Source organism: Aristolochia californica, unplaced genomic scaffold (genome assembly GCF_029961685.1).
Source record: "Aristolochia californica isolate CCGP_79_NKW_82.1479 unplaced genomic scaffold, dmAriCali1.0.hap1 SCAF_2, whole genome shotgun sequence".
Lineage (NCBI taxonomy): Eukaryota > Viridiplantae > Streptophyta > Magnoliopsida > Piperales > Aristolochiaceae > Aristolochia > Aristolochia californica.
The window spans coordinates 49,682,386-49,696,034 of record NW_027181881.1 but is presented as its reverse complement, the minus strand read 5'-3'; the positions used below and the strand labels follow the sequence as shown (position 1 = coordinate 49,696,034).

General features: G+C 43.1%; 1 protein-coding gene across 2 annotated transcripts; it reads left to right on the top strand.

Moving 5' to 3' along the window:
* Positions 1–7,351: 7,351 nt before the first annotated feature.
* LOC137955656 (BEL1-like homeodomain protein 1) lies at positions 7,352–12,257 on the top strand. Of its 2 annotated transcripts, XM_068802692.1 has the most exons (6): positions 7,352–7,599; positions 7,828–8,020; positions 8,250–9,239; positions 10,171–10,544; positions 10,896–10,956; positions 11,043–12,257. In XM_068802692.1, the coding sequence occupies exons 3-6, from the start codon at positions 8,388–8,390 to the stop codon at positions 11,907–11,909; spliced, it is 2,154 nt and encodes a 717-aa protein (XP_068658793.1). In that variant the 5' UTR covers positions 7,352–7,599; positions 7,828–8,020; positions 8,250–8,387; the 3' UTR covers positions 11,910–12,257. The 2 variants fall into 2 exon arrangements, with proteins under 2 accessions (XP_068658793.1, XP_068658794.1); XM_068802693.1 differs by lacking the exons at positions 7,352–7,599; positions 7,828–8,020 and having other exon boundaries at positions 8,096–9,239.
* Positions 12,258–13,649: the final 1,392 nt, after the last annotated feature.

Sequence of the window (13,649 nt, the reverse complement as noted above, 5' to 3'; positions counted from 1 at the left end):
GTCCTAAATGGTTATATGGAGGTTGAAAAGTTCAAAGCCTTCACCAAATATCAAATTCCTTGTTTGAATCCTTCTGTTGAGGTACTACAAATTACTCAATTTCATGTTGCTTTTATTTTGTCTAGCTTACAATGTTAAGTTTGATAATATTTTTTGCTATAAGAGATGTTTGTTGTTAATATGAACAGTAATGTGAGGGTACAAACTGTCATACATTTTATATTAGGTGCTGCATTTCGACAAAATTGGATTGTTGAACGTGCATGGTATATAGAGCGCAGAGGTGACCTCACAACACTGTCCACTCTTTACATGGTAGATTCCCTCGAGGATTGGCAATGGTTGTGCATGGATGTGTTTCATGGGAAGATGATCAGCTTGATTAGATTTCTTGGGATTGTGTTTTAAAATCTAAACTATTTTTATATTACTCATGTTTAATTTTCATTTGTAGAGACATTCCGGTGTAAATGTCAAAATGTTAGATATACGATGTGGTGGAAGTGTTTTATACATATTAGAGAGGAGATGGTGTATATGATTTGAAATATATTTTCTTTCAAATGTAATACTAATGTACTATATTTACATGCACATTTCCTTCTAAATATGTAGGGTACAAATTGGTATGATATTGAGAAATTTCAAATTACTCATCAATCCGAGTAAAGGTGGACTAATAGATTTAAAGAACAATATATAAGTATAACTTTCTTATAAATAATATATTTTATTTAAGTAAGATTATAATTGACTAATGTTATTTTTCATAGTAGGAGATGCAACTATTGGTACAAGAGGCACAAGAGGCTGGTGAGCTAGTTAATGAGAGTGTCATTATTCCATGAGAGCTACAGAAGTAGCATTAAGCTGGTGGCAACCACCAGAGCGACCTGTTTGTTGCAACCGGCAAGCAATTTGACAAAATCAATTCAATATTTTTTTAATTCCTCAGAGAATAAAGCATAGAAAAGGCAGTTCATTCTTCTGTGATACCGACATTATTGTAAAGATGAAAGTGTTCACTTGTTAAAAGGAAAGACTATGACAGCTTAACCCAAAACTCATTTTAAAGATGTCATCTTCCTCTCTTTCGTCTCTCTTTAAAGATGTCACGGTTTCAAACCAGACGAAGTTCATTAACATTAACCCTTGTCAAACACACGATGGAACGAAAAAAGGGGACACTGTTAAATGGGGTTTATAGGTACAACGCGCGACTTCAACCCTTCTCCTTCGTCAGGATGCTGGGGTGTCCTGTCCTTCAATGCCATGAAAGCTGTCGTTGGCAGTACGTCCAGATTTTAAGCTCCACCGCCATTCCTTTCCATGCACAGGGACAGTTTGTCGCTGCAGCCTGGAGGCAGCTTCCGAAGAAGATAGGGAAGTAATTTTGACAAGACGAATCCGCTGCACCAATTTTTGTGAAATTAGTTACAGGCATTATCACTGTCATTTATTCTTTCCCCTACCAATTGGACATTACTGATAAATGTGAAAAGTTTCAATCAATTGTAGGACTGGAGCGTGTAGACCCTTTCTTGATGGGTACTTTTCGAGGATATCAACTGTTCGTGCTTATGCGTCAGAGATTGACTCACATAGCTTTCATTGAAGTAGGACGCTCGATTTTCTCTGAAGAATTGACCATGACCAACCGCGGCAGCAACTGTTGGATTGGAAGTTACATCCCTGACGAGAGTTGTCCCCGGATGATTTCTATGTTCTAACCATCTCATCAAGCTTCTCAGAGAATTTCCAATCGGTTCGTTTTAGGCTTCAACGTTGGAACCCCTCCTCCGCTCCTGGGTTTGGCTTATCAGTGAGGTTTTCAGCGTCAGATCATGGCTACAATTGTCACCATGTCTGCAGAGTAGGACACTTCCACGGAACCACCCATCTACTCCATTTTTTTTTTTTTTTTTTTTAAAAAGTTACCATTACCGGACGGGGATTGTTAATCAATAATCCAACGAATATGATGTAGATGGTAGAAGTAGACACGTATAAATATAAAAACAGTTGCAGGGAAAGCCATGAACATGCGGGATCGAAGCGAGACAAGGATAATGGCATCTCATGATGGGAACCCAGAAAGTGGCCTATCAGGCCCGTTCATTTTTATATATATACACAGTCGCCTGACGCCACCACGAGTATAGAGAGCCTCGATTTGACTACCTACGTAGATGAAAATCAAAGAGCTTTCTTTTATTGGAAGGGGCATGTCAATACTAAAATAATATTGGGGGAGATCGAGAAGAGCAACAACATGGGAGTGGGGAGTGCGACCCTCTTTCATGATCTTGAAAGAGAGACGGCTCCATCTTTTTCGAGATCTTTACCTTCCTCCCGATGTAGGGCTTGTCTATGCTTTCCCGAGCACTCTCTGCTCCCAAATCCAAGCATCAATTCCAAATGAAAGAAAGAGAAAGGTGGCGATGAAGAGACACTTAGCAATTGCAACTCTATTAATAATAATATAATCAGTTCATATCTTTCTCTCAGTGCTCCCATCATTTGCATTTTCCTCTACCAGTTCAGCAAATCAAAATTCACAAGAAAGAAAGAAAAAAAAAAAGTAAAAAATACAAGATAAAAGAAATGGGGTATCTGATATTTGATAAGGATGATTTTATTATTCAAAAAGTATCCTGTCTTCGGAGTTGGAAAATGAAGCGTGAGTGGTCTCCATCTACTGATTAAGCGATTATATTCCTCTCTACTTTCATCTTTGGAGAAAATAAAAAAAATGAAAGAAAGGAAGCTCCATTGAGGTCACATCCATTTCTTTTTAAACCTACAAAGTAGAAAACACTAATCAATGAAATCTTCAGATTCATCTCCTCGTTTCATTTAAAGTTGAGCTACCGAAATAATAATAATAATGGGGCTTTGGTAGATGCTAAGACAAAAAATAATGAGTTAGCATCATGATGGAGATTAGTTTGGTGGAAATCATTTTATTCCATTAATTGTTTGCCCCCCTCCAAGGGGTCCCACTCAAGAAGCTAAGATGAGAAGAAGAAGGGTAGTGACCTTTTTATTTTATGTCTTCTAGCGACTACATGATTAACATGAAATGTCTCATACGGACAAATAATTGACAAGAGGAAGAGTTTAAAGTGTAATTAAGGATGAGTTCCATTATTAGCAAATTAAGATAACAACGGGTGCAACTTGGAAATCTTTAGATTGGATACGAATGAGGCATGTTGGAATCCAGTTCCATTCGAACTCGACTACGCAAATTGGCCATTATTATTCTACTCGTGTGCCCTGCAACCTTACCACCTTGCTTACAAGGTGGAGGCGTGATGCTAGGGGACATCAAACTGAGGGACGTGGGCTTTCACATGCCAGTCATCTCACTCGCACGTGTAGCCTTTTGAAGTCTGAAGTGAAAGGATAATAACTACATCAATTTCACTTCTCCGTCTTCACCTCCCTTAAAAGGGGAGTGAATGATGGCAACAAAGGAAAAGTCATGGCCCTTTTCCTTGTGGGAAGATGAAAAGCAACCTGACTCCGACACACACTCGCGTGCGCGTGCGTTCACACGTGGGGCCTTTTCTCCCGTCACACTTGCAGTTGAATGACGTAAATGCCCTTATCATGGCTTTTCAATCTGAGTGTACCGAAAAAAAGTATCTTCCCTAACCTATGGAGTCAGATTTGCCAATCAAAGGGTGCCGTCTAATTTCTCGAAACGGTAATTATTTTATAAAATTCAAATCTGTGCTGGTGGTCATTGGGATATTTTGGAACCTCTTTGGGAGGGAAAAACAGGTGACGTGCATTGACGAAGGAGATTGAAGAAGAAGCACACAAGGGGGGGGGGGGGGGGGGGGGGTCGAGTCGGTCATTGTAAGAAACTTCTCATCTCGTGACAGAGGACTCACCACACCCACTTTTTGTTGGGTGTTTTTTTTTTCCATGGCTGCTAAATTATTCAACACCCGGCTTTCGGACCCACCACCTCCTTTTCTGTGGGCCCGACATAAAGAAAAGAGACGCCCCCCAGAATCTAATAGATAAGATAAGAAAGCAATAAACGACAGGGGTAAGGCTTTGCAATTTGTCGGTGTATCAAAGGGTAAAACGGTCATCCACGGTAGGGGCCAAAAGCTTTTCTGTCCGCGTTCGGGCCGTGTGGCTTGCAATAATACGAGGTTGGGGGCAGGAAGGCCAGGGCAGGCCAAGCTTCGCCACGTGTCCTGAAAACGACGTAGCCTGGAACTCTAATCTTCGCGAGGCTCTTCCTTCATTGGCCGCCGTCTTGACGTTTCCAACCCGTGGGCCCCTTGGGAACGACGTGCCGAACAGGGTACCCTTTCAGTGATGAGACTGAGGGGCCCACTCGGCTAGACCGAATCTCGCCTCCTCCTTCGCATCCAGACTTGTCCTCCTCTGGGGACCGCCTCCCCCTGCAGATGCCAACAAAAGTCCAACCAACCATCCCATCACTCGTCAAGCCCTTTACGTTACGCCCGGTGTCCTGGGCCCCTTGCAGCCTAATCCCCATTTAGTGCGCTTAGCTACGTGACAGTCCTTCAACGTGTCTGTGCCATCGGATAAGGGGGCGTGGGCTCCTCTTCGATCTGACGGTCTTCTTTTCTCTCCTCCAAATAAATGCCGAGGCTTGGATTATGGGAAGGAGAAGTGGAGTACCGCTGGACACGTTTTTCACCGAGAAATAAGAGGCCGAGTTTTATTATCGTCTCTCTATGGCTTGGACATTAAATATTAATTTGCCAAAAGCCTAGACTAGACGTATAAGACGACTAGACCCCGCCCCCGCCCCCGAGAGCTTCTACTTTGTTTGATAGCGAAGGTGAATGGGCAGTGGTCTCTGGTGGTAAATAGAACCTGTCTTGTTTTGAAGATTCAAAACAAGTTCATTCTCTTGGAATGCATGGCAACTTTGAATTTTCTTCTCTAACAACGCATATTAAAATATTTGCAGAGACGCCCAGATCACCGTTAATTAAGTATTACTTATCTTAATAAAATATCCATAGGATGATGGAACTTGTACACAACGATGTTGTCAACAATTAGGGTGATTAGATGATGAAACAAGTCGAAGCCACCTGTAAAGGCCAAAATGCAACTTCTTGTGTTTCGTGTTTACACACGGAAACACTCGAAGAAAATAAGAAGAAAAAGACAAATCTGAAAAGAAATATCTAGTTAAACTAAGGAGTAAGATGGAACTGTTCCGGGATTAACTCTAGAGTTAATGAAAGGTGAAGGAAGCGATAGAGTCGGCCAACGAGCGTGTCCTGTACCAGTACTTGACCATATTAGGGTTTGAGAATTTGAGAGGGTTGCTATGCAACCGATCGAGCCAAACGGTAGATATAGGTGGGACCCCTTGACCGTGCTCAAAAGAGCAGACGACGCCGATTAAAACATGTAACACTAACATTCAACGATCCATGTGGCGAGACATCTGGAATGGAAGTGTCGGTGAGTGGGGAGTGCTCACAGCGACGGTGGTGGCCACCATAATTACGTAGAAAAGAGAAACGGGAGAGGAAAGGTGGAAATCGAGCTCGACAAAAGAGAAAAACCTTTCATCTTCTAGTGGGATTTCTGGAAAAGAAAGGCGTCCCGATTCAGTCTTTCCAGGGGAAGAGATTTATTTACCCTTTTTACCTGATGATGAAACTTTGGTCTCCCCATTTTTCCACGTAGTAGCGGTCAATGACAAGAAACCATGATGCTTGACAACAAATAGGAAATGTGCCCCTAACCCATAAATTCCATTACTGTGAGGAATGTAATTCCACGGGTGGGACCTACCATTTCAATGCAGGCTTATCGGGATTCAACACCATTTAATGAGGTGGAGAAGATGATGGGAGTTAGCAGCCTTAAAACTGTTGAAAAGTGGGAGCATAAAATTAAAAAAATAGGGAAGGATTTTAAAAGGTGTAGAGAGTGACACGAGGTAGTTGACCCCTCCAGTGGGGCCTACTAAGCATATCCTCTAGGCCTCGTGAAGCTGATGAAGAATATTCACACCTTTCTTTGCCTGCCCAACCCTACTTTTAACGTTAAAAGTGAGAGTCTCGTTTGGCGCCTCAATCCTGATCATTGAGAATATTTCCAATCCATAAACTGCTCATCTACTCTTTATCCTTATCAATGGGCAAAGGGATAGAATATGATTACTCTCTTGAAAAACCCACCAAGGTAGTCTCCCTCATATCGGATTCGTATCCGCCATATCGTGTCGGTTTTCTAATCCAGACACCGATATAGCCAAACCAAGTGAAAGCTTTGTGGGTCACATCTGTGCAGAGACAAGTCGATCGCTTCTCACTTCTCAGGCGGGAACAACTCTATATATCCATTCGAACATGATTCATGACAGAGACCGTTACGACATTTTTCTCCGATATTAATCATTCATTGCTTTTGTACCGATAGTTTCCGTAGGAATTGTTATTTCACAGATGGGTCCCGATAATAATAATCACTCTTTAACTTCCAAATGGCTCCTCAGGTCTTCTGATCATCATCATCATCAGAGTGAGAATTTTGTGCATTTAAATGCTTTCATGTAGCAGTTGTAGCGTTTCATGGGAATTCTGTTACACTCTTGTGACAAAAAGAGATGAAAGAGGACAACATGATAGATGAAATATCAATAATTACCCTTGTAGTGCACTCTAGCCGCCTGAAGCTTCCAAAATATAAAAATTTATTAGAGATATTATTTTAAAGTTTCTTCTCGTATCTGCTCTCTTGACAAGGATGAGGTTCCTAAAGTAAAATACGGCATTTGCAAGGGCATTTCGGTTAGTGTTCTTCTATCTATGGGACTAAAAATATCCCAATTCTCTAAACGGGATTCTCCGATAATGGAATTGAAATACCAAGGAAGAAAATCAAGCTTTTAATTATTCACCAAAGGTAGTTAACGCGGAACGATCTCAGCCATCCACGTGTGGCATCTGAACCGATTAACCTAACTCCTTAAATAGTTTAATAAGAGGATTGTTGACAGTAGTGATGGTGGATTAGTGCTAAGTGAGATCTCAAATCCCAATCATCTAATCTCTCTAACAACTTATTGATTTGCCTTGCAAGAAGGGCCCACAAGATGCCACGTGGACGGCGTCAATTTGTCTGAAACAATGAGGTTGGTGCCATAGTGGTGGTTGGTTACGTTGTCCCTTTGGCGTTGTGATTGCTTTTATCTTCCCACTGAGGACATCCAACAAGAAGCGAAGGCAAAGGAGTTAAAAAACAGGGAAAATGGAACCAAAATTAAAAAGAGAAAGCGAAGACAAAAGGCCATTTTTATTTAAAAGAGAGAAAGAGAAGAAGTTTCCCTCTCCTTTCGTTTTTATTAAATTGGGTTTGGAAGTCGACGTTTCCTCGTTTTTCAGCTGTTTGTTTCTTCTGACACTTTGAGCGATAGAAAGAGAGAGAGAGAGAGAGAGAGAGAGGAGTTTTGATCAATACCTTCCTCCGATTTATCTCTCTACCTCCTCATGTTCTTCTTACATCGAACGTTCCTGCATCAAATGATGAGGAAATATGGGTCAAATCACTGAAACTTTCCGCCTTTTGATCCATTCGCAGGTACTTCAAAGCCCTTCTGCTGAGTGTGTCTGTGTGTGTGAGAGAGAGAGAGAGAGGGAGAAGAGGGGGGAGTTTGAGGAGGGATTTGTGAAAATGAGAAGGATAAGAATACGGACAGCCCTTTAAATAAAGAGAAAAAAAATGGAAGTATTTCGGATAGTTGTTATAAGAGAAGGTATCTTTTTTTCCGAGTCCTTTTAACATCTCTTTACTTCTTTTCCTTTTCAGTTGGAGTGAGAGAGGGTTGCAGGAACTGAGTCTGACACACACAAAAAAGCGGTTTTGAATGGGAGAAGCCGAGATGGAAGTGCTCTGTCTTGCGAGATCTAATTAGGGTTCTTTGAGGTCACTGTAAGAAAAATCTTCTTCAGAGCAGATTTATGTTGCCCTGCACGTGGACGAGGATCTTCCTTCTGGACAGGTAATCATCATGTAAACATAAAATAAATACATGAAAGCTTGTTTAGCTTTGGATACTCTCTATTCCGTTCTCCTCTCTCCCATGCCTGCTACCCGCCATCTTTAAAATTCCCTTGTTTCGACCACAAAGACTCCGGGGGTTTCCCAAAATGTTCCAAGTTTTCTGGATCTTTTACAGAATTCGATTCTTTGGGTTTTCTTCAGACCTGACATATGGCTTCTGCTTACAGGGGGTTTTTTTTTTTTTATGATCGGACAATCAGACTGCCGGTTCTCATTCCTGACGAGCAATTAGGACATCAAATGGGCTGAAAACTCTGAAACTGATTGATTGGTTGATAGAAAAGAGAAAGTTTGATAGATTCTGGATGGCGACTTTCTATCATGGAGGTTCAGAAATCCAAGCAGAGGGGCTGCAAACACTCTACTTGATGAACCCCGGATACGTCGGATACCCCGACGGGCAAGGGGGATCGGCCGCGGCGACGAACATGGTCTTCCTGAACTCCGCTGGAAACCCGCTCAACCCGGGGAATCTCGGGCACGCTCACCAGCAAAATCAGCACTTCGTTGGCATACCGCTCCAGCCCACCTCTACCGCTGGCTCAGTCCCCACTTGGCAAGATACCCACCGGCACTCGGCGCAGCACGATATCTCGCCTGTCCATGGTTTCATCTCCCGCCTCCACTGGGGATCCATGGACGCTTCAGCCGGAGCGGCATCCGGCTCCCACCACGCGATTCAGTCGACGCCCGATGTAGCTTCCCAGTTGGGTGTTCGGCGGGCGCCCTCGGTGCAGCAAGGATTGTCCCTAAGCTTGTCTCCACAGAAATCGGCATATGCCGGGTACCGCTCGGAATCTGAAATTCAGGCTCTGCCATCCGCAATTTCCCCTGGAAGTGGTGAGGACATCCGAATTTCGGGTTCCACCTCCTCTAATTCCGGAGTCTCAAATGGAATTACAGGTATTCAGAGTGTTTTAATGGGATCTAAGTACTTGAAGGCAGCACAGCAATTGCTAGACGAGGTCGTGAACGTTGGGAAAGGAATCAAAGATGACAAGATGAAGGCTAACAAAGGCCATGTCAAGGCTAACAAGGAACCGGCGCCGGAGAATTCCGGAGGTGAAACGAGCGCCAGGCGAAGTGTTGAGCTGACGACGGCGGAGAGGCAGGAGTTGCAGATGAAGAAGGCCAAGTTACTCGGCATGCTAGATGAGGTGACCGATATTTTCCGATGAACTAGGAAATGAACAGTTTTGTTTCAACGTGGTTTACTTTTGATTTTTGTTCGCTAAAAAAGACTATTGGCGACTGAGGAAATTAAACTTCTGCAAAATTCGCCGTTTCTTTATATATTTTTAACCCAACCCATTGATAGAGCCAACAGATTTCAGACAGGACGTGCTTTTCCGAATTTTTTATATGAGTTGAATATTCTTTTAAGATTTCATCTCTTTCCCGCATTAAATGGGATTTCTCATAGTTTTGTTTTTTACCTTTAATTTCAATAAAAATTTCAGGAAGTTTTTCTTTTTTCAAAAGCAGCAGCATTTAGCAGGAATTTGGCCAAGCACTTGGGATTTTTTCTCTTCTCTTTGCTAATATTGATCCATGAAACGCTTTCATTTCACTCAAATTAACAATGGGAAATTTCTATAAGTAGGATCCCATGGATCCAATTGGGTATAATTTGAGTTGGAAAACCATGATTCTAATGGAATCGGAATGGGTGGCAGTAGTTGAGAAGCTTCAGCTGCTTGTAAAGCGGTTTAGTCGTAGAGTGGGGATGATATTTGAACCAAAAAGCTGTCAGAGGGTAACAGATTGATTTGATTAAAGGTGACGTTTACAGGGAACGTTAAGATCAATCAAGCTTCCGAAAGTTGTCTCTCTTTCTACGCAGCCGTCATAATTTTCGTTTCTTTTAACAGATACAGATGGTTGATCGTGAAGTCACTGTAACTCATCCTTCTTTCGAGAGATTAACCAGATTTCATGGTGTCACGCAGTATTTATTTTTTCCTTCAAACTTCTGTATTTCATGCCGAACCATTTTCTCAGACTCAGAGCCTCTTAACCTTGGGTTGAATTCTTCATGAAATTCAAGTTAAATTAAATTTCGAACCGTTTTGTTTCTTCGTTTTGTAGGTGGAGCAGAGATACAGGCAATATCACCACCAAATGCAACTTGTGGTCTCCTCCTTTGAAGCGGCGGCTGGATTTGGTTCGGCGAAAACATACACGGCCCTGGCTTTACAAACCATATCGAAACAGTTCCGTTGCTTGAGAGACGCAATCACTGGTCAGATTCGAGCGACAAGCAAGAGCTTGGGAGAGGAAGACTGCTTGGGAGGAAAGATGGAAGGGTCGAGGTTGAAATTCGTGGACCAGCATTTAAGACAGCAGAGGGCGCTGCAACAGTTGGGAATGATTCAGCACAATGCATGGAGGCCGCAGCGGGGTCTGCCGGAGAGATCCGTCTCTGTCCTTCGGGCCTGGCTCTTCGAGCACTTCCTCCACCCGTAAGTGGACGCTCGTAACTTTTACTCGTTGATCGATAAGTAGAGATGGCCTCGTGGGCGGGGCCACCTACCCTGGCGTTGGTTCATAGGATGAACTCCACTCTATCGTGGTTGACGTATGATGAGACCCTTCTTCTTGCTTGTGCCGCCACAAATGGTGCACTAGATCGTAGATATTCGGCCTCTGATTGGTCCTTTTTCACCGTACCCAAAAACTGGCATCTTGAACGCCACTTGGGTCCTATAAGAAGTCGTACTTTTATCCATTTTTTGCTGCAGAAAATAATGATCTCTGAGATAGGATCCTTCCAATCTAATTTCAGACCTAATGAATTCCTGATCGCGTTGCAGGTATCCCAAGGACTCGGATAAGCTCATGCTTGCAAAACAGACGGGTCTCACCAGGAGCCAGGTAATTGAGAGAGAAGAGCTTGACTTTCCCCGTACATGGCTTCATTCTGTGTTGTTCTATGAGGATAATGATCGTGGAACGTGCAGGTCTCGAACTGGTTCATAAATGCCCGAGTGCGGCTTTGGAAGCCAATGGTGGAAGAAATGTATGTGGAGGAAACGAAAGAGCAGGTACAGAACGGCTCCGAAGACAAAGCAGTCAGCAAGAGCGAAGACAATGAAGAGTCTGCCTCCAAGTCTACTTCTGCTCAAGAGAACAGTCCCACTGCGTCCCGAGCAACCGAACACATGAACAGTCTGAAATTTAAACCAGATAGCAACTCCCACGATCGGCTTCCGTCCACTTCCTTAAATCCCTCTCCCACTGCGATGGGCGGTGTTAGGAACCAGTCTTGCTTCCCTCTCATGGCAACCTCGGAGCCAGAAGCTAGGAATATTTTCCAAGACAAGGAGGGGATGATGCAAAGGCATCCCAAGAAAACCAGGAACGAGTTTCAGACCTCCAACGCCACTATTCCGCTAATGAGCGAGGAGGTGGACCTGAAGCCCGAAGAGTCAGACAGCCAAGAGCTTTGCGAGGAGAGGCAGAACCGAAACGGGTATTCACTGATAACGAGTGCCGCTAGCCATGGAGGAGGCTTTGGGGCGTTCCAGCTTGGGGACATGGGTAGCTTTGACCCCGAACAGTTCGCGCCCAGGTTCCCCGGCAATGGTGTCTCTCTCACTCTGGGTCTCCCCCATTGTGAAAACCTCTCCTTGTCCGGAACGCAACAGTCGTTCCTTTCGAACCAGAGCATGCAAATGGGTCGGAGACTTGAAATGGGGAACGAGGCCAATGATTTCTGCAGCATCAACACTCCAACAACTACCCATTCCTCTAATGCTTATGAGAGCCTCAGCATACAGAGCAGGAAGCGATTTGCTGCTCAGCTGTTGCCAGACTTTGTTGCTTGAGTTTATCAGTACTATCTCCTTCCTCTTTCTGTGACACCTATAGCAAGCCATGTATGTAACACCACCAGCTACCAATAATCAGAGATGCAGGTAAGTAGAATTTTTAGGGTGTATGTATAGGATATGATGATTTAATGCCATTTGGCCAGAAGAAAATGGGGAACACGTCCATCATCTCATCTCTCAATCTCTCTCCTATTCTTTAATATTGGAAGGAGCTCGAGTCTGTTTTAGGGTAGAAAAATTTACTACACTACAGTTTATTATACCTTTGGAACAATTCGTGTCTGGGTCTTGGATACAACATCACTGGTTGTGTTCTTAAATTTGAGAATGTATATTAGTCTATACTCTTTGGTAGTCATGAACAAGGAGACATCATTTGTATGTAACCGATTAGGAAAAAGCATGGCCATGTACGTGTTACTGCATGCAAGTTATACATGCATGTTTGATTCAGGTTTTATTTTAGCGTTCTGTTGGGTATATTCAGAATCTGTTTCAACGATCCTTTTCAATCCACGAAGACGGGAACAACAGTTTCCAGACCTTGAGTCATCCCTTCTTCTTATCGTTTCCTCCTCTTGAAAAGACATTATCTGTAAATAGTATTATATGGCGATATTGTCTTCTCTGTTTTATATAATATTGTTGGAGACTTGGAGCGGACGAGTGCTGGTTTCCGCAAAGTGTCCCTTGGCGTTGAGACAAGTTTGCTTGGCGTGCTTTCTTGCCATTAACGACCTTTCTGAGTTTATAAGAAACTTGAGATTTGAGCCGCAATGGACAATGCATGGCCAACATATACTCACATTCCAACACATACCGGATCTTGGTCCTGGAGAGTCTGAAAGTATGGAGTTGGAAAATGTGGGATTTGCAACTGTACGTCTATTGTCGATTTGCGTGTCTGTATAATACATTTAGGACTACTGATAACAATTTCAGAATTTGATTCTGAAACGAATAACCACGCTAGACATCACAAGAGAGCTCTATCTAATCATAGCAAGGATTGCTCGTTATGCCTTTGATTCATAATAGTAAATCTTGAGGACGAAACAGTACAAAATAAAAATAGTGAGCGAAAGAAAAGCCAATTTACGTAGACATTTCTCCAGCATCTAAGAATGGAGATGGGATTTACTGCTCCATACTGATAATGGTCCTGTGGTGGGTCAGTTCAGCTAGTTCACATGGACTGGTGATCTGCTATCTCCCCCAGTCAAGTGGGGGCTTCTTCCAGTCCCTTATGTTGTGGCAATGCAAGTCAGAGGAGGGGGGGACCGCCCCACCTCTGTTTTCTGGTGTCGGTAGGTTACTAAGGGAAGAGGGAGGAGGAGAACAGCTTCCCCTTAGTTTTTTCTTTTTCCTGCAAATGCTTCTGCGTTGCCAACAGCTTCTGTAAGAGAAAAAAGGGGGAGGATGTCTCCCCTTCCCTTCCGTCCTTCTCTTCAGCCAACAAATGAGATAGAAATAATCACCTTCTTTTTTCTTTTTTTTTCTTTTTTTTTTCATTCCTTTTCTTTTTATATCATTGAAGAACCACTTGTCTCCTAATAATTGATGGGAGTGGCGATTTATCATGGGGTCAATTGAAGTAAGTGGAACTGGGATATACCCGTCTAGTTGGCCTAGCAAATAGCTAATCCAACAACTCTGTGATGGCCTACATATGCTAGGCTTCAAAAGGGGTCCCTACCCATGTGGTGATTCCAGGGCAAGAGAGACTACAGAAGG